Source organism: Pempheris klunzingeri, chromosome 18 (genome assembly GCF_042242105.1).
Source record: "Pempheris klunzingeri isolate RE-2024b chromosome 18, fPemKlu1.hap1, whole genome shotgun sequence".
In the NCBI taxonomy this organism is placed as follows: Eukaryota; Metazoa; Chordata; class Actinopteri; order Acropomatiformes; family Pempheridae; genus Pempheris; species Pempheris klunzingeri.
Window position 1 is genome coordinate 1374804 of NC_092029.1, and position 20523 is coordinate 1395326.

Below are 20523 nucleotides of genomic sequence, written 5' to 3' on the forward strand. Positions count from 1 at the left end.
GGATAGGAGAAGGTGATTTAGCGTCTAAGTGTTAACTAAAAGATTAAATGGTTGGTGGTTGGTTCCAAATAACTAAAACATTAATAATAATCAAACTAAATAACCAAATGACATAAGTTATTTTAACATAATCAAATATCTCCCACCATTTCTACGGAGCAGGACTATTACCAAGACTAAAATACTCAGGTGTCTCCATGTTTGCAGAGAAATAAAATGACGTCAAACGAAGCCAATGAGTGCCGTGTAGGCGTCATCTGCTGACTAAACTAATCATGAGCATGTGGAAGGCTGACCATCTCTGCTCTTCTCTAAAGCCTTGTTTCCTTACTTTAAACACTGTGGGTGTGAAGCCAGGCTTTACTCTCCAGTGGAGACCGCCGCTATTGATCACAGCTGCAGTGATCAGCTGTTTGTATGGATCAAAAAGCTTCGGTCAGAACCATTTCTATACAAATGCTGTTTAAGTTATTGGCTTACAGTAATCAGTCTTTTCATTGATGTCTACTTATGGAAAAACATTTCAAAACTATGATTTTTTTAATTTACTCCCATGATCCTTTGCCTGGCGGTTGTCTGTCTACCTCAGGATGCTGCTGCGTGTCGGGGAAGAAAAGTAACTTTCTCTCAGTTAAAAACATGGCCTCCTTGAAGCTTCTGACAAACCGTCATGACGGAGCAGACGAGACGCAGCAGACGGACTTTGTTGAATGAGGTCGGTCCAGGTAGTCTGTTACATTCTCGTGGTGCACAGAGGATGCACCCAAAAAGCTGCCACAGGGGGAAAAGCCCCTGTGGCCTCATCAGGTGGATCAATAAGGCATGATGAAATAAATAAAAAACTGTCCGTTGGATTACTTTACATCCATGGAATAAATAGACAAATGCCAATTAGATGGATTTGACACTTCTGTAGTTTTTCCTCTGTGACTTTCTAACAGAAGCTGAATCTGAACGGCCTGAAGCGAACAGAGAAGTCATGAATCCCACCAGCTCGAGCAGAGCAGCGCTGCAGTAACACGGCTCTACCGCCACCTTGTGACCAGACGATGTAAACCACCGTCCCAACTCAAAGCGGCCGGAGGAAATCTAAACCAGCGCTGGGATTCAGTTTATCATTATGCAGCTTTTACGTCTTTTGCCCACTTGTCCTTCCCTTCTTTCTTTCTTTCCTTTCCTTAGTCTCATCATTTCCACTAGTCTCTAAAAACAAATCCCTCCAGCTCCAAGGCTCACCTGAGGCTGAGGCAAAGCATCCTGGGATGTGAGGCGACCAGATGGCGCTGTAGACAACCCCCTCGTGACCCCTGAGCGTGGCCAGCGATTGGCTGAGATCGGAGTCCCACTGGGGGAGGAAAACAAACACACATGGCTGTCAGAGAGGAGAAAAGGAAGAGGAAGGAGAAGAAAAGACAAAGTATAAAAACTCACCACTTTAACTGTGTGATCCCACGATCCAGAGACAATCAGGTTCTCTCCTCTGGTCTGACTCCAGTCTACAGCGTACACCTACACACAAAATACAGGATGCTGTTATATTTGGTTTATAGATCAACCTGTTTTATTCTTCTGTGAATGAGTGTGTGTGTGTGTGTGTGTGTGTGTGTGTGTGTGTGTGTGTGTGTGTGTGTGTTTTACCTCTTGTGTGTGTTCTTTGGCCACTCTCAGCGGAGCCTTGTGATTGGCTGTGTCCCAGAGCTGCAGGCTGCCGTCCCCGCCCCCGGCGACCAGGATGTGTTCGTTGGCTTCACTCCATGCGACGTCGAACAGGCCGTCACCCCACTCCCAGCTGACACACACACACACACAGAGACACACAGCACCTGTATTAGGATCCTTTTGGTTTAACCACAAACAGCCGTTATATCGCTCTCTGCACACACACCAGACTACATTCACTAAAACAGGGATTTTAGAGAACAGAACACAGGAGCTGCTGATCTACAAATATGGTGTTAACTCCAAACTATTCCTTTAAAACACACAGTAAGACCAACAAAGTGAAATTACTGTTTTTGTTTGTGGAGTCTGGTGCAGTCGTCCCAAAGGATCACGTTGCTGAGGTGATCTACTGGACCAGTTCCAACACTTTTACTACCTACCAGTCATTCAGACACCAGGATATTAACAAATAGATTCCAGACTTTAAAATACAGGAGTTATCCTTTAAGCTGTGAAAAGCATCTCTTCTCATCTCCCCCCAAAAGATAAGGAAAATGATTAAATGAAAAACACCAAATGGAAAAATAAATTAAATTAAATAACTGATAGAAGAAACTAAGACAGAACAATTTAAAGAAAGAAAAAGAAGGAAAGAAAGACAGAAAGAAGGAAGCTTTACCTTCTCACTAGAGTAACCCCCGTCTCCGTCTCATCCAGGACCAGCAGTGTGCCGCAACCTACAAATACGCAGTTTGTCTGGTTAATTTTATCACATTTATCAAAGCGGTGGAGAGCGACACCTCCTTCATGAATCCCCTCCCCTTTTTCTAACATTAAACCATGTAAACCTGCTCTAGTAGGACCTCCAAATACAAGTAGGAACTTGAAAATGAGCTTTAAAACCTCCTTGTAGCTGCTTTAATTTGGCGCCATCTTTCCTCTGAATGTGTTTGAACACTGTGACTGCAGCACACTGACCAGCGATGCCGTAGTACTGAGAGGCAGCACAGGCCACTCTGTTGGGGAAGAACGGAGACACTTCCACAGCGTAGCCATGACGGGCCGGACAGCGAAACACCTTCACCATCGTCGGCGGCTACCTGCAGCCCACCTGGGCTACCTGCTGGAAACACCAAACACAAATGAGGCTCTTTTCCTCCATTGAAAGTGACTTTCCATATAGATCTGCCTCAATTAGAAAACCTTTAATATAACAGGAGAAAGTTCTATCAGAAATATGGAAATACAACCTTTAATAACCAAATGAATGAAACTAAAGCTGGCACAATAAATCTTTTTTGCACATTCAGTAAATAATAATACATAAACATGAATTATTATCATATACATATATATTTATAGTATGAAACTAAATGTCTGTGAAGATTCTCAGTCATCCAGCTCATAGTTATTCCACCACTGGACTTGTCCAAGGTATTAAATCAAAGTCTCACTAGAAGAAAGGTGTTCACACACAGCAAGATCTTAATCTGCATCATAACGGGCAAATATTCTTGTTTTAAAGTTGATCTGTGTGTTTTTGGTTGTTGTTTTTTTTAATTAAAACTGAACTCTGTGTGTGAAAATATAGAAAAGAACATAGTTTGTGTAGATGATTGTGGAACAAAGAAGTGTCTTCACATTCACGTCAGCCCATAACGCACAGCGTCATTCTTCTGAAGTGACACTACGTCCTAATACACACACGGCGGTACGAGGGAACATTAGACGAGACGAGATGAGAAGTCAGGGGATGGAGAGATAAAGATCTGGGGAACAGTTTTAATACTGTAGGTCTTCTTTGACTCCCTGCTGTCCGCTGTAATACGAAGAGAGCACGTCAGCTGTGACTGTGCTTCATGAAGCTGCTGTTGGGGGATGTTCGGTCTTGGATGCAAGTAGAGCTGCAACGATTAGTTGATTAATCAATTAGTCGATCAACAGGGAAAGTCTACTAATCATTTAAATCTGATTGTTCCAGGTTGTCAAATGTGAACATTTGCTGCTTTTCATGGTTCCACGTTACAATAACCTGAATATTTTTGGGTGTTTCTTGGACAAACTTCGTGATGAAGTCACCCTGGGTGCTGGAAAAATAGTGATGGAGACTTTTCACTGTTTGAGCAAATGACTGAAATGAAAAAAAGTATAGTATCGGTATATAATAATAATGATAATGATAGGTAAGTTCACAAATCCTCTGTCAGACTTTCACATTTCACATTCATCCAAAGGTTTTATATCCGAGATTAAAAATAAACTTGTGAGTCTCTTTGTGATATTTCGAAGCTGCTTTGTTAACAATTGTACTCAGAAACTTCATCTAGAACTCGGAAAAAATGACCAAATGAGCACCGAATGAATGAAAGAGTTGAAAAGCTGAAGCAGACCGCCGTTAATGAGTTGTCACAATACTCACCGATAAAAAAAACAACACTTTCACACTTTAACGTCACGTCGAAACGTTAAAACGATTCATAAATCAATAAAATTAGACGTTTGGAAGGTCCAGCAGCTGTCAGCCATCACAACTGGACTGCTGCTACGACTTCCGTGTTTTGATCAGCTGACCCAAAGACCCGGATGCAGGCTGTTATGACTGTAAGTCTCGCGAGATTTCAGTAGGTGGTGACGTTTGTCCAAAATAAAAGCACCTCCAGTACTGATGTGATCTGACTTTATGTGATCATTACTTATTAAATGTGGAAGAAAATAAATATCTTGACGCAACAATAATATTACAATAATTATAATTCTTATGATAATGTATAATATTATGTACATGTACGTATAAGCACAAACATAGGCCTTCTTTACATATGTACATGCATACATGTATAGACACAAATGATAACATGTTTTATATATATATTTATAGGTTTTGGATAATGAATAAAAAAAACAAACACCAACAGTTGTATTAGCTGATAACCCGCTGCTGTGTTGTGCCTTGTTCTCTTTGTCAGATTCCTGTGAACTCACACTGGGCACAGACGACGTAAACAGAGAGCTCAAACTGTCTGACAACAACAAGAATGTGACATGGGAGGGAAAGACGCAGCCGTATGCTGATCACTCAGACAGGTTTGACGACTGGTCTCAGTTGCAGCAGTGGCATGCAGAGGAATCAGGAAAGGAGACAGTGATGAGAGTTTGGAAGGAATGAATGAGTATTTTTTCTTTGACACAATACCAAGAAAGCATTCTCTGCTTTTCCAGCCTCTGTCAGACAGGTAAAGGACAGGAAATGAGTGAATAGCTGCATCTCTGATTGGCTGGAAACTACCACCGGTTCAACTGGTTTTGAACTTTTTTCAACTCTGACGTAATGAGGGTGCGTCCTCAGATCACACGCACAGAGACAACCTGACGAGGAAGAATGAAGGTTGAAGATTGAAAGCGTCTGTAAGTACACCTGAAGTCACTTCAGCAGGTAAGAAACGTACCAGAGGAATGTGTAACTGTTTGACTCAAACAGAAATATCCATTTGCTGCGATTGACTGTGTAATTTTATCACTGCACAGTTTTCAGGGGGGGAAAAAACAGCAGCCATTCGATTGTAATCTGTGATGACATGCAGGGATTGTGAGACTTGGTTAGACTGCTTAGATCAGTGCAGCGTTTTAACAGTTAATACTTTAAGTGTCTAAAACAGAGGTGGGACCAAGTCATTGTTTTGCAAGTCACAAGTAAGTCTCAAGTCTTTGCCCTCGAGTCCCAAGTCAAGTCCTGAGTCAAGACAGGCAAGTCCCTAGTCAAGTCCCAGTCAAGACCAACAAGTCTCAAGTCAAGTCCCAAGTCCTACCATTTGAGTTTCAAGTCCTTTCGAGTCCTTTTAACAACTGAGAAATAATATTTACACAGATCATGTATGCTACAACATCTGTATTTATTCAAACCTTTTTTTAGCAAGAACATTGTTCAAACACATTTGAAAGAAACAAATGCAATTTGCACAAAAAGTGCTGACATTGTATTTCCATAGCATACTGCACTATAACTAGTTGCACAGCAGTTTCTGTCCTGTAATGTATTGATCTCACATCATATTGCAAAACAGTTTTCACCTTCAACTGGACAGGCCCTTTTGCTTTACTTAACTTAAATCTAGCCTTAACCTTTTCCAAACATGTCATCACTTAAAAAAAAAATTCCTCTGTCCGTAATCTTCGACCCGCATGTTTTACATACTGCGATTCGTACCACCTCGTAGTTTTTATACCCAAACGAAACTATCTTTGGTATCATTTTTGCCAACTGGCGTGCTGTGTTATCCGCTTCATTGGTTGTCCTGTAATTTGATTGGTTGGATGCTGTCGGATCAAAACAACATGGATCTAATTTGATTGGATGTCGGGCCGACAGCGCACTCGCTCAGGTACACACACACACACACACACACACAGATATAGATATATAGCGATCCATGTCAACATACCTTTTAATCTTTGGGTTTGGGGAAAGTAGCAAGTCTTTTCAAGTCAAAAGGGTCAAGTCCAAGTGAAGTCACGAGTTACTGATGTTAAAGTCCAAGTCGAGTTGCAAGTCTCTTTACATTTTGTCAAGTCGAGTCTAAAGTCATCAAATTCATGACTCGAGTCTTACTCGAGTCCAAGTCATGTGACTCGAGTCCACACCTCTGGTTTAAAACCAACCTGTTCTCATTCAAAGGGTGTCAAATACCAACACTTTGTCACGCCTCCCGCTGGCTGTGATACCAACGCTCATGACACCATATTAGACGCTCACAGCAGCCGTCCTGTTATTCCCATAGTGTCACACACTGGTGCCTCTTTGGTGTCTGTATGAGATGCACTGGATCCTAAGATGGTCGGGATATTGGCCCTTTGTCATCATGGTAGCGATAATTAACACAAGTTTAACTTTGTGAAACGGTAGCAGTTTCGTTAGGTTTAGGCACTAAAAGTACTTGTTTCCTTTTTCTCTCCAGGGTTTGTTTGTTTTCCTCCTCACTCTTTTCTTAACATAGATTATCAACCTGTGCTTTCATGAAATGTTGAAATTATAAACTGCAGTATCTTAAAACAGTCTTTTGTATCTTGACAGAGAGGCCAGATGGCGACACCTCAACAGGTCCTCTTGGGAACTTTGGAGGATTTGGGAGCCGAGGATTTTAAAAAATTCAAGTGGTACCTGCAGCAGAAAGGAGTCCTGGAAGGCTTCTCACCAATCCCAAAGAGTCGACTGGAGGATGCAGACAGGATGGACACAGTGGATCAGATGGTGAAGACCTACTGTATAAACACCATCAAAGTGACCAGAATGGTTTTGATTTTGATGAATCAGAATGATCTGCTGAAGAATTTACCAAACACCATCTCAGAACCTACAGGTAGGTCATTAAAAAGGGATATGACAATGTAAGATATTGTACTTTACATTTTGATGACTCATGTTTTCCCTGCCATCCTCTGAATTGTTTCTCATTTTAATTCATTCAGAGATTCTTTCCAAGTGCCAGCATAAACTCAAATCAAACCTGAAGAAGAGGTTTCAATATGTGTTCGAGAAAATCACAAAAGCAGGAAATTCAAAACTTCTACATGAGATCTACACTGAGATCTACATCATGATGGAAGACACGGGAGAGGTCAACATGGAACATGAGATCAGACAGGTTGAAACAGCATCTTGGAAACCTGCAACAGTAGAAACAACCATCAGCTGTGAGGACGTGTTCAAAGCCTCAGATGGAACAGAGGAACCAGTCAGAAGAGTGATGACAAAGGGAGTGGCCGGCATCGGGAAAACAGTCTTAACGCAGAAGTTCACTCTGGACTGGGCTGAAGACAAAGCCAACCAGGACATACAGTTCATGTTTCCTTTCACCTTCAGACAGCTGAATGTGCTGAAAGAGGAAAAGTGCAGCTTGGTGGAACTTGTTCATCGATTCTTTAGTGAAACCAAAGACGCAGGAATCTTTAGGTTTGAAGAGTTCCAGGTCGTCTTCATCTTCGACGGTCTGGACGAGTGTCGACTTCCTCTGGACTTCATCAACAATGAGACCCTGACTGATGTGACAGAGTCCACCTCAGTGGATGTGCTGCTGACAAACCTCATCAGGGGGAATCTGCTTCCCTCTGCTCGCCTCTGGATAACCACACGACCTGCAGCAGCCAATCAGATCCCTGCTGAGTGTGTTGGCATGGTGACAGAGGTCAGAGGGTTCACCGACCCTCAGAAGGAGGAGTACTTCAGGAAGAGGTTCAGAGATGAGGAGCAGGCCGACACAATCATCTCCCACATCAAGACATCCCGAAGCCTCCACATCATGTGCCACATCCCGATCTTCTGCTGGATCACTGCTACGGTTCTGGAGATTCTGCTGAAGAACCCAAAGGGAGGAGAGCTGCCCAAGACCCTGACTAAGATGTACATCCACTTCCTGGTGGTCCAGTCCAAAGTTAAAAATGTCAAATATCATGGAAAATCTGAGAGGGATCCACATTGGAGTCCAGAGAGCAGGAAGATGATCGAGTCTCTGGGAAAACTGGCGTTTGAGCAGCTGCAGAAAGGGAACCTGATCTTCTATGAATCAGACCTGACAGAGTGCGGCACCGATATCAGAGAAGCCTCTAAGTACTCAGGAGTGTTCACACAGATCTTTAGAGAGGAGAGTGAACTGTACCAGGACAAGGTGTTCTGCTTCGTCCATCTGAGCATTCAGGAGTTTCTGGCTGCTCTTCATGTCCATCTGACCTTCATCAACTCTGGAGTCAATCTGCTGTCAGAGGCAAAATGGTGGTCTAAACTATTTAGAGACACATCTAAACCCACACATTTCTACCAGAGTGCAGTAAAAAAGGCCCTACAAAGTCCAAATGGACACCTGGATTTGTTCCTCCGCTTCCTGTTGGGTCTTTCACTGCAGACCAATCAGAATCTCCTACGAGGTCTGCTGACTCAGACAGGAAGTAGCTCAGAGACCAATCAGGAAACAGTCAGATACATCAAGAAGAAGATCAACAAGGATCTGTCTCCAGAGAGAAGCATCAACCTGTTCCACTGTCTGAATGAACTGAATGATCGTTCTCTAGTGGAGGAGGTCCAACAGTTCCTGAGATCAGGAAGTCTCTCCACAGATAAACTGTCTCCTGCTCAGTGGTCAGCTCTGGTCTTCATCTTACTGTCATCAGAAGAAGATCTGGACGTGTTTGAGCTGAAGAAATACTCTGCTTCAGAGGAGGCTCTTCTGAGGCTGCTGCTAGTGGTCAAAGCCTCCAGCAAAGCTCTGTAGGTGGATGGATCACTGGATATATTCATTTCTAGTCTTTATATTTCATAAAGAAGAAAGTCTACCATTGTGTTTATCACTGTCTCTTCCTCAGGCTGAGTGGCTGTAACCTCTCTGAGAGAAGCTGTGCAGCTCTGTCCTCAGTTCTCAGCTCCCAGTCCTCCAGTCTGACAGAGCTGGACCTGAGTGATAACAACCTGAAGGATGCAGGAGTGAAGACCCTGTCTTCTGGACTGGGGAGTCCACACTGTCCACTGAAGACTCTCAGGTCAGAGATCAGCTGTTTGTTATCAGCTGATTAAAACGTTGGTTTACACTCAGGTTAATGTTGATGAGGAGACTCCACATCTGAGGGATCATTCTTCTCATATAACTCTCTGTAAAATGGGATCAAACGAACAAAACAGGAAAGGAGTTGTAACTGTAACTCTGAATAGTTTCTATTGGTTTGTATAACTGCATCAGTGTTTGTGTGTGTCTTTCTGTTTTTGATGTATGTCTATGAGCCAGCGACTCAGTAGATACTAACTTGTTCTCATTACCAGGTCGTCAAAGACACATCCCTCAGCGTCTGGTACTGAGGCACAAGGCACCCTTCAGCTGCAGCATTAGATGTTCAGAAACATTCTTCACCCCCATGTCATCAAATGCTGACCTCTGTTTAGCTTCTATATGAGATTCACAGGACTCTGACCTCGCCACAGGTCTACTGGACCTTCATCATGAGGCAAGAGTAATGAACACCTGGTTAAAAGATGGTTTGGGTGAAACTGTCTCCTGGCTGAAAGTTCAGTGTCTGACCGATTCATCCATCCATCTATTCATCCATCCATTTATCCAATCTGACCCCCTTCCTTTTCAGACTTTCTCACTATTTACACTACATTGCCCTCTAGCGTCTCGCACAGACACTTCAGGGTGCCTTGTTAGTCGGTATCAGACACAAAAGGGGTTGACAAAACGACAATATTTGATGACCTGGTAATGATAACAGTCTGAGAATAGGTGTAGATTTTCTTGCAGTTCTTTTTTCATTGAGAAATTGTACCAACTCTTTCCTGATTCCAGGCTGTCGTTCTGTCTGGTCACTGAGGAAGGCTGTGCTGCTCTGGCCTCAGCTCTGAGCTCCAACCCCTCCCATCTGACAGAGATGGACCTGAGTAACAACGACCTGAAGGATTCAGGAGTGAAGTCCCTCTGTGCTGGATTGAAGCGTCCACACTGTACACTGGAGACTCTCAGGTCAGAGTTCAGCCACATATCAAAAGGCCTTTTAAATCCTGCTTTACTTTCACGTCAGTGTTAAAGAAATACGGAACTTCTTAAAGACTGTCCTGATAACATGAGTGCAGCTGTGACTTGGTTGTTAAAACAGGTTGATGGTTTCATCAGTGACTCTTGCTACATATCAAAGATGCGTATTTCATTATTCCTAAATCTGTTCTGTCCTTGAATCCTTGAGATTTCTTAGATTTCTGAAGCTGATTGATGGGGAACTTTTCAAACTAATGAAATGAAAACATCAAGACTATCATTAAGTTGTGTCTTTGTGTTGATGACTGGTACTTGACCATTTTGAAAACTAATTCCATGCTGTCATTTATGATTATTCTTCTTGATATGATTATTTTTTAGGCATGTCCTCAAGATAGAGTAGGTGTAGATTTTGTGATATTTTTCCTGATTCCAGGCTGTCAGGCTGTCTGGTCACTGAGGAAGGCTGTGCTGCTCTGGCCTCAGCTCTGAGCTCCAACCCCTCCCATCTGAGAGAGCTGGACCTGAGCTACAACCATCCAGGAGGCTCGGGACTGAAGCTGCTGTCTGCTGGAGTGGATGATCCACAGTGGAGACTGGAGACTCTCAGGTATGAACAGAGTTAAAACCTGGTGTTCGTGCTCTCAACAATCTGTGTGTGAATGTGTAATCTATACATATAAAACAACTTCCACAAATACAGAAAAAGATTTGTAAACTCAAATATTTTGCCAATATAACATGGATCAGAAAACATAAATTCCAGAAATAAAAACAATATAATTCAAAAGTAGTGTAACAAGTAGTTTAACACATTACTCTACACAGGCAGTAAGATTGTAAAGAAACGTATTACTTTCAAATGAAAGTAACATGAAATATTTTACATTTTGTAAGTAACTTTCCCAACATTGACACAGCAGATGTTGCATGCTGGGATTCTTGTGTTTGAGGCTTGTGTGAAGAAGTTATTCTGACTAACGGCACAGCAGCTGTTTGCTCGCCTGCTGTCGCTGCTGCAGCTTCCAGTCCTCACTAGATACTGAAGGTTAAACATGAAGATAAGGGAGGGAAAGACGTCCAGCTTCCTTGTGCTGCTGCGTCAGAAGCAGAAGTATTTCTGAAGAAGCAGCACAAGCCCACGAGCATCCTCAGACAGAAGTGTGTGTGCTAGAACGTCTCCAGAACAAATGAACACACACTAATAATCAGCGTCACATTAACGTGATGAAACACTGAACGCATCATTTATCGCTGGTTGTTTTCTCTACAGCTCGTAGAGACGGCGTGCTCTTACTTTGGTGGGACGTTTGTCTGAAATTCAAGGATTCACAAATATCTGTTTGAAAGTTTTAATGTTGGGAAGACGTTCACAAACACTTTTCATTTCTCTGTAGATTCATTTGATATATTCACAGGTTTTATTGTGGAAGTTGTTCTTTATTTGCAGAACATGTTCAATAATAACACTGAGACAAACCATCTCTATATGAAATGTTCCTGTTTTCATCCTCTGACTGTTTCTTCCTGCAGGATGGACCACGGTGGAGAACACAGGCTGAAACCTGGTCTGAGGAAGTGTGAGTGTGGATTCAGACTCATTCATGAGAACAGAGCAGCTCACAATCTGATGTTTAAAGATATTTACAGACTCCACACTGCAGCCTTCTAGTCAGCTACAGATGACAACCTGTCACTTTGTTTCTTTGACTTATGAACATTTAATAAATATAGATGCAATTAATCGTCTTTATCAATCAACCTCTCTTTATACAGAGCTAATTCATAACCAATGTTGTGACTGATACTGATCAATATGACTGGTACTGATCAATGTGACTGATACTGATCAATATGACTGATACTGATCAATGTGACTGTTACTGATCAATATGACTGATCAATGTGACTGATACTGATCAATATGACTGATACTGATCAATGTGACTGTTACTGATCAATATGACTGATCAATGTGACTGATACTGATCAATATGACTGATACTGATCAATGTGACTGATACTGATTAATATTACTGATCAATGTGACTGATACTGATCAATATGACTGATACTGATCAATATGACTGATCAATGTGACTGATACTGATCAATATGACTGATCAATGTGACTGATACTGATCAATATGACTAATACTGATCAATATGACTGATCAATGTGGCTGATACTGATCAATATGACTGATCAATGTGACTGTTACTGATCAATATGACTGATACTGATCAAGATGACTGATCAATGTGACTGATACTGATCAATATGACTAATACTGATCAATATGACTGATCAGCGTGACTGATACTGATCAATATGACTAATACTGATCAATATGACTGATCAATGTGGCTGATACTGATCAATATGACTGATACCGATCAATGTGACTGATACTGATTAATATAACTGATCAATGTGACTGTTACTGATCAATATGACTGATACTGATCAAGATGACTGATCAATGTGACTGATACTGATCAATATGACTAATACTGATCAATATGACTGATCAACGTGACTGATACTGATCAATATGACTGATACTGATCAATATGACTGATCAATGTGACTGATACTGATCAATATGACTGATACTGATCAATATGACTGATCAATGTGACTGATACTGATCAATATGACTGATCAATATGACTAATACTGATCAATATGACTGATCAATGTGACTGATACTGATCAATATGACTAATACTGATCAATGTGACTGATACTGATCAATATGACTAATACTGATCAATGTGACTGACACTGATCAATGTGACTGATACTGATCAATATGACTGATCAATGTGACTGATACTGATCAATATGACTAATACTGATCAATATGACTGACACTGATCAATGTGACTGATACTGATCAATATGACTGATCAATGTGACTGATACTGATCAATATGACTAATACTGATCAATGTGACTGATACTGATCAATATGACTAATACTGATCAATGTGACTGACACTGATCAATGTGACTGATACTGATCAATATGACTGATCAATGTGACTGATACTGATCAATATGACTAATACTGATCAATATGACTGACACTGATCAATATGACTAATACTGATCAATATGACTGATCAGCGTGACTGATACTGATCAATATGACTGATACTGATCAATATGACTGATCAGTGTGACTGACACTGATCAATACGGTAACAGTGAAAAACACGAAAACACGAAAAAAAAAAAAATTCACTATGTGAATAATGATAACAGGACTAATATCAGTAAAAAGATCCTCAGCAGTGATCCATGAAGTCAGAGAACCACAGCAGGAGAACCAGGACCTGTGGATCCTGGTCCTGGTTCTCCTGCTGTGGTTCTCTGGTTCCTGAGGATCCTGGTCCTGGTTCTCCTGCTGTGGTTCTCTGGTTCCTGTGGATCCTGGTCCTGGTTCTCCTGCTGTGGTTCTCTGGTTCCTGTGGATCCTGGTCCTGGTTCTCCTGCTGTGGTTCTCTGGCTTCATGAATCAGTGCTGAGGATCTTTCCACTAGTTGTAGTTCCTAAATATGGTCACTAGTTCCTGTGGTTCTATGTTCTCTGTGGTGGTCGGATCACAGAAGGTGTCCTGACATTTAAATATGATGTAATCAGCCCCACAAACTGTCATCAGTCATTGATCACCAGATCTTCTGCATCAGCTGAGTCCTGAGCCGTGACTGAGCAGAACCGGTTCACGCAGTGTAGAAGAAGAAGAAGGAGGCTCCAGCTGCTCGACCCTGAATAAACTAAAGTCAAAGCCAACAGTTGGATCAGCTGATAACCTGCTGCTGTTTGGTGTCTTCTTCTCTCCATCAGATTCCTGTGAACTCTCAGTGGACACAAACACAGTGGACAGACTCCTCAAACTGTCTGACAACAACAGGACGGTGACACTGGTGGAGGAGGAGCTGCAGCCATATCCTGATCATCCAGAGAGATTTGACCATCCTCAGCTGCTGTGCAGAGAAGGTCTGACTGGTCGCTGCTACTGGGAGGTGGAGTGGAGAGGATGGGTGAATGTAGCTGTGAGTTACAGAGGAATCAAGAGGAGGGGAACCATTGAGGACTGTTGGTTTGGATTAAATGATCATTCCTGGAGTCTGATCTGTTCAGGTGGTGGTTACTATGTCAGGTACAATAACAAACAAACAACCATCTCCTCTTCCTCCTCCTCCTCCTCCTCCTCCTCCTCCTCCTCCTCTGGTACAGTAGGAGTGTATGTGGACTGTCCTGCCGGCTCTCTGTCCTTCTACAGAGTCTCCTCTGACTCACTGATCCACCTCCACACCTTCAGCACCACCTTCACTCAGCCTCTGTATGCTGGCTTTGGCTTTGGGTGGCCTGGTTCCTCAGTGTCTCTGTGTTCTCCATAGGAGGGAGAGTCTCCTCCTGTTTCCAGAAACACTCTCAGTATGACCAGCTGATCACTGTGATCACACAAACAACTGAATCTGATCAAGTTGTTTGTGTTGTAATGGGAGCTGCTCGTTTTGCTTATTTTGGTTTGAAAGAGTTTTAAAATGTGAGTCTGAGAGCTTCTCTTCAAACTGACTGTGTTCACCTTTCAGTGTTCTGCCTGCAGGAACAGAAATCTCCCCGTCGTGGGACTGATAAAGAAATATCTTATCCTACAGAACACATTTATCATATCAAGGTGATGATTACTTCTTCAGGTGTAGAAATGTTTCAGCACTTTTCGTGTAAAGAGCTTAATACCTTTGTCTGATGCACGTGATGATGAATCTGATATGATGTTACTGTTCATATAGAAAATAAACCTGTGTTTGCTGTTTCCCAGTCATTGGATGGTTTGGATGGTTAAACACACCTGATCGGCCTGCTGGTGTGGATGATGTATAAATATGGCAGCTTTAATCAGACTTCAGCAGCAGGCAGTGAGTGTGCAGGCGTAACCACTTCGACACAGTAAAACATCGTCTTCCTCAATTAGAAAACCTTTAATATAACAGGAGAAAGTTCTATCAGAAATATACAACCTTTAATAACCAAATGAATGAAACTAAAGCTGGTACAATAAATCTTTTTTGCACATTCAGTAAATAATAATACATAAATATGAATTATTATCATATACATATATATTTATAGTATGAAACTAAATCAAAGGTATTAAATCAAAGTCTGAAGTCACTAGAAGAAAGGTGTGCACACACAGCAAGATCTTAATCTGCATCATAACGGGCAAATATTTGTCCAAAATAAAAGCACCTCCAGTATTGATGTGGTCTGACTTTATGTGATCATTACTTAGTAAATAAATAGACCACATGGTTTTGACAAATGTGGAAGAAACTAAATATCTTGACAATACAATAATTATAATCATTATGATAATATAGAACATTATGACAATTTATTCAATCAATCAATCAATCTTTATTTATATCGTGCCACAGAGCTGTAGTTGCATAGCACTGATAGAAGTTGGCGAACCCCAGGAAGCACTGTAATTGCTTGCGGGAGTCAGGAACAGGCCAGGAGGTGATTGCAGAAACTTTTGCTGGGTCCATTTGGATGCTTCGTTGAGCCACGATGTACCACAGGAATGAGACAGAAGAGGCATGGAACTCACACTTCTCCGCTTTCACGAACAGGGAGTTCTCAAGGAAGCGCTGGAGCACAGACTGGAGGTGGTGGACATGCTCCTCCTGGGTCTTGGAGAAGATGAGGATGTCATCAAGGTAGACAAAAACAAAGCAGGTGAGCATGTCTCTGAGCACATCATTAAGGTCAAGCTTGGTGAAGATGGTGGCCCCCTGAAGCAGTTTGAAGGCAGACGAGATGGTAAATGGTCTGTATTTTTATAGTGTCTTTCTAGTGATTTCAACTACTCAAAGCGCTTCACATGACATCCTCATTCACCCATTCACACACACATTAGTACAGGAGGGATCTAATTAGGAGGAGACTATTCTTTCATACGCATTCACACACTGAAGCCAGGCTTCAGGAGCAAGTTAGGTTCAGTATCTTGCCCAAGGACACTTCGACATGTTGACCCATAGGAGCTGGGGATGAGGGACGACCCACTCTACCACTGAGCCACAGCTGCCCCATCATCCATGAGATGAGGGACAAGGGGTAGAGGTTTTTGATTGTGATGTCATTCAGCCCTCTAAAGTCTAGACTTGTCTTTCTTATCCACAAAGAAAAATCCTGCCCCAGCAGGGGATGAGGAGGGGCGTATGATGCCTGCAGCCAGAGAGTCTCCATGGCCTTTCTATCTGGGGCAGATAAGGAGTACAGGCAGCCCTTAGGAGGAGAAGTGCCGGGTAGGAGGTCAATCACACAATCGTAGGGACGTGAAGACACTCTGATATCGTGGCCGAGGAAGTCAGTGAGGTCGTCCATTTCATTGTCCTTTAGGTTGAGCACCTTGAACATGGTAGCCATGTGCTTCCTTAACTTTGTGGAGGATAACGCCTCTGGATGTTTTGCCCCTGAACTACGAGCTATCTGGCGGGTGACATCAGATCCTCTGAAATGACTTGTGGTCTACCAAACAAACTAATTTTCATCTGGGACCTTGCAGGTTTGACAAGTCTCGACGAGCAGGTCAATAGAAGCCAACATATCAGGGGTCAGGAGGATGGGGACCTTTCTTCCTCGTTTGCCTTTAATCTCAATTCTTTGGAAATGCTTGCAAAGCTTCCTCTCTAACTCGGACAGAGCGAGCTCGACATCCAGATAATTGGACGAGGCATCTCTCAGCATGAAAGCGTTCAGCAGCAACTTTGAAACTTCCCCTTCTCTTCTCCGGTTGAACAGTATGACTTCACAGTGTTATTTTTGCCAGTTCTGCACAGTTCTTGTGATTCGATTCTTCTTTCAGGTTTTTTTTGGTATTCCTGCCTCAGTTTGTTTAGATGTTCATGCATCTTTTTAACATCTTCAGTAAAGGGAAGCAGCTGTGGAGTGTTCCATTTTGCTTCCTTGAGGTTTCTCAGTGCCTGTGCTGACACACACTCATTCCACTTAAGTGTCATGAATTTGTTTGAAAACCTGCACATCTTCAACCAAGTCCTTTTCACCTGCCATCATGGCTTCACACTATGATATTTGCAATTGTTTTAGGCTGTGGCCTAATTTAAGTGGCAGAGACGGCGTTTTGAATGTTTTAGTCTCCTCATTCACGCCGGCCACATTCCTAACAGCCTGTATCACCTGCAGGAAATTAGCTGGCACAAAAAAGTCCGACAGCTGCTTTAACTTTCCATTTTTCTGTGCTTGGACCACAAGTTGCCCTGTCTCCCTCATCTTCTGTCTGATATAGTCGTGTTTGGTGGCATCGTGTCCATGTTTGTTAAAGAGGTGCTCTCCAAACTTCAGGATGTTTCTCTCTTTGCGTACAACAGCTGTTACTTCATCTAGGTTCATGCTGAGTACCAGTTTCCAAAACTGTGCGTTGACGCTGCCTGGCGCTGGCTGTGCATGTTCACAAAGGGTCTGGAGCCGTGTTTTTCCAGGCTTTAAACCTTCAACTTTATTGTGCATGTGCCTTCATAGTGATCTCCTCCTGAAGTAACCCTCACAGTTAACACAGTGCATGTAATCATTTGCTTTTACAGGTAAACAGGGCTGTTGTTGTGGTACCAGCGGTCCTTGTCCTTACTTCAGTACCTTTTTACTGTGGGCACGATTCCCTCTGTTTTGCAGCAAAGTCAGCTGTATGTTGTAAAGGGGGAATACTGCCAACCTCTACACTGTCAAGAACACCAAAATCCTTCAGCTAGCTATCAATGTGGTCATTTTGGCATTAGTTATTAAGTTAATTATAAAACATAATTCCAAATTAATAGCTTAGTTACCTTATGAGACTAAACTGGCTATCTTTTTTCCAAATTTATTCGAGGTGGTTCCCCAATTGAGGTGGACTTTATACAAGGTTCTATTATTTAAAATAATTATTCATATCTTTGATAATTATTAATTATTTCTGATTGAACATACCATTTGTTAAACCCCAACAAATGGTGCCCCGTGTGAGGATATAAACAGAGTAAAAACTCAGATATCAGTCACTAAAGCACAGAGATAGAGAGAGTTCATACAGTCAGGATAGCTTCACACATCATTAAAACTGTTTGACACTAACAGTTATTAAAAAGACACAGACTGACCAAACTTTAAAGTACAGCTGAGGTAAACTTTTCTCTGTCCTCATGTTAATCATCAGCTCACCATGATGTGAATTTGGGAAAATCTGCTCAAATTTTACATTCTAACAGTTGGAGTAAATTGTCCCATTGTGTTTGCTGTTTTTATTGATACTGATTGTTAATGACGATCTATCCATCCATATACCGCTTATCCCAATCCCAGCTGATTTCGGGCGAGAGGCAGGGTACGCCCAGGACCGACCACCTGCCAATCACAGGGCCACACACAGAGACAGGAAAAAACTCGTGCTCATGTCTACGAGCAATTTAACCTGCATGTCTTTGGATTGTGGGAGGAAGCCGGAGTACCCGGACAGAACCAACGCTAGCATGAGGAGAACACACAGAAAGACCCCAGGTTCAAACCGGGATTAGAACCTGGAACCTTCTTGCTGTTAGGAAACAGTGCTGACCACCGCACCACCATGCTTCATCCTCAGACATCAGTTTAATATATTACCCTCTTAAGTCATTAAGGACAAAAATTACCACTTCCAAACAACTGCTATAAAAACTTCACAGATTAATGTTTTTCTGCATAAATCTCTAAAACAACTCCAACCCTGCACAAAACTATCAAACATTCAAATCATGAAAAATTCATTTTCAGGATTGTAGCCCTTTAAATGCCAGTTTGATAACTTGATGTCACTGTTTTTATTCATGAAAAAACACAATAATGAGTTATTTTCAATATAACAAATGTTTGGGGATTGAGTTTTTTTTTATCAGTCTTGGATATGTCAAAGATTAGCCAAAGTATTGATTGTGATGCATTATTCGTTTTTGTGTAGCATCAGATTTAAAATTTACTACCCTCTTGTCATTTGAGGACAAAAATGTCCCATAAAGTCCCAATAAAACCACTTTTGTCATCCATTACAAAATATAATCATGCATTCTGTAATGTTAGGGTTTCATTTTTGAGAAAAATACTCAAATTTGTCATTTTTACTGTTCACCACTAAAATCAGCCATTCACCCACTATAGGCCTATGTATAAAATGCTTGTCATTTCATTAGTTTTTGTGCTTGTGTTATTGAGCTTAGTACACTGTGCACAACAGTGGAAATGAATGGAGTGTTTCCTGATAATATTACCCAGAGGAAGCATATATGAGGTAACCCGTATCGGTCCAAGCACTGAACCTTGTGGAACTCCATGTCTAACCTTAGTGTGGACAGAGGATTCATTGTTAACGTGTACAAACTGAAATCGATCTAATAAATAGGACTTAAACCAGCTTAATGCAGTTCCTTTTATACCAATGAACTGTTCCAGTCTCTGTAACAGGATGTGATGGTCAATGGTGTCAAAAGCAGCACTCAGGTCTAACAAGACCAGGACAGAGAGAAGTCCTCTGTCTGATGCACTCAGGTCTAACAAGACCAGTATAGAGAGAAGTCCTCTGTCTGATGCCATAATGATGACATACTGCAGCAGGAAAACTGGTTTTAGCCTCTTTTTCAGGAGAATATTTTAGTGCTGTTTGTTTCCTCTGTGTGTGTGTGTGTTCAGTCATTCACTTGCATGAAGGTTATTCTGACATGCTGGATTTCTAACGGACTGGAGCTTCGGATGTTAGCTAAACTGTTAGCCTGCTGGCCAATGGTATGAAGCAGTTTGTCGTATGATGATCAGGCATTCGTTAATTCGTTAATTCACAGCCAACGCTGGTTTTTCTCCAAGTTTCTGACCACCATGAAATTCTGCCTCTGTTTTCTGTTGAGTCAGTTTAATAATAATCAATGAAGCTTTGATCAGAAGACGTGATCTTCAGCATTAGCTGGACTTCACTTCTGCATCAGTGCTGTTAGTTCACTTTGTTCAATGTGGAGTTTCACTGAAGACTTTCTGTCAGCGACACAAACAGAAAGCTGCTGATTGGTTTAGTTCACAGGAGCAGCTGAATGTTTCAGTGTGTTTAAACGTGTTCACTTTGATTTAGAAGGTTTCATGTCAGTCAGAAGCAGAGAAACCAGCAGGAAAACCTGGATTTAATTCATCGTCAACATGTTTTAAAGGAGACGGTTCTGGAAAGTTTTACTGTCTGAACTTTTCTCTGCTAAAACACCTGCAGGTTTGTGTTGGTGGTTTGTGGAGACATGAGAGCAGAAGCTGAACGACACCAAA

At 41.8% G+C, this 20523-nt stretch overlaps 2 protein-coding genes across 2 annotated transcripts in view; one reads left to right on the forward strand and one right to left on the reverse strand.

Moving 5' to 3' along the window:
- Positions 1-4210, reverse strand: part of pex7 (peroxisomal biogenesis factor 7) — a 43894-nt gene extending 39684 nt beyond the window's left edge. Inside the window, exons 1-6 of the mRNA XM_070849452.1 lie at positions 4078-4210; positions 2641-2762; positions 2342-2399; positions 1639-1789; positions 1432-1509; positions 1237-1345 (exon numbers count right to left, since the gene is read on the reverse strand). Coding sequence (XP_070705553.1) covers positions 1237-1345; positions 1432-1509; positions 1639-1789; positions 2342-2399; positions 2641-2749 — 505 coding nt within the window. The 5' untranslated portion in view covers positions 2750-2762; positions 4078-4210. The remainder of the gene's footprint in view (positions 1-1236; positions 1346-1431; positions 1510-1638; positions 1790-2341; positions 2400-2640; positions 2763-4077) is intronic.
- Positions 4211-5022: 812 nt separating this feature from the next.
- Positions 5023-15006, forward strand: LOC139217595 (NLR family CARD domain-containing protein 3-like). The gene is made up of 8 exons (XM_070848954.1): positions 5023-5095; positions 6731-7016; positions 7126-8917; positions 9013-9186; positions 9987-10160; positions 10609-10782; positions 11706-11752; positions 14026-15006. Exons 2-8 carry the CDS (start codon positions 6740-6742, stop codon positions 14580-14582), a joined length of 3195 nt encoding a protein of 1064 aa, XP_070705055.1. The 5' UTR covers positions 5023-5095; positions 6731-6739; the 3' UTR covers positions 14583-15006.
- The last annotated feature ends 5517 nt before the right edge of the window (positions 15007-20523 follow it).

Excerpts from the sequence above, each read along its gene's own strand:
- LOC139217595 (XM_070848954.1), top strand. The coding sequence starts at position 6,740 with ATGGCGACACCTCAACAGGTCCTCTTGGGAACTTTGGAGGATTTGGGA. Across the intron at positions 8,918-9,012 it reads AAAGCCTCCAGCAAAGCTCT|GCTGAGTGGCTGTAACCTCT; the intron begins GTAGGTGGATGG and ends TCTCTTCCTCAG. Across the intron at positions 10,161-10,608 it reads TGTACACTGGAGACTCTCAG|GCTGTCAGGCTGTCTGGTCA; the intron begins GTCAGAGTTCAG and ends TCCTGATTCCAG.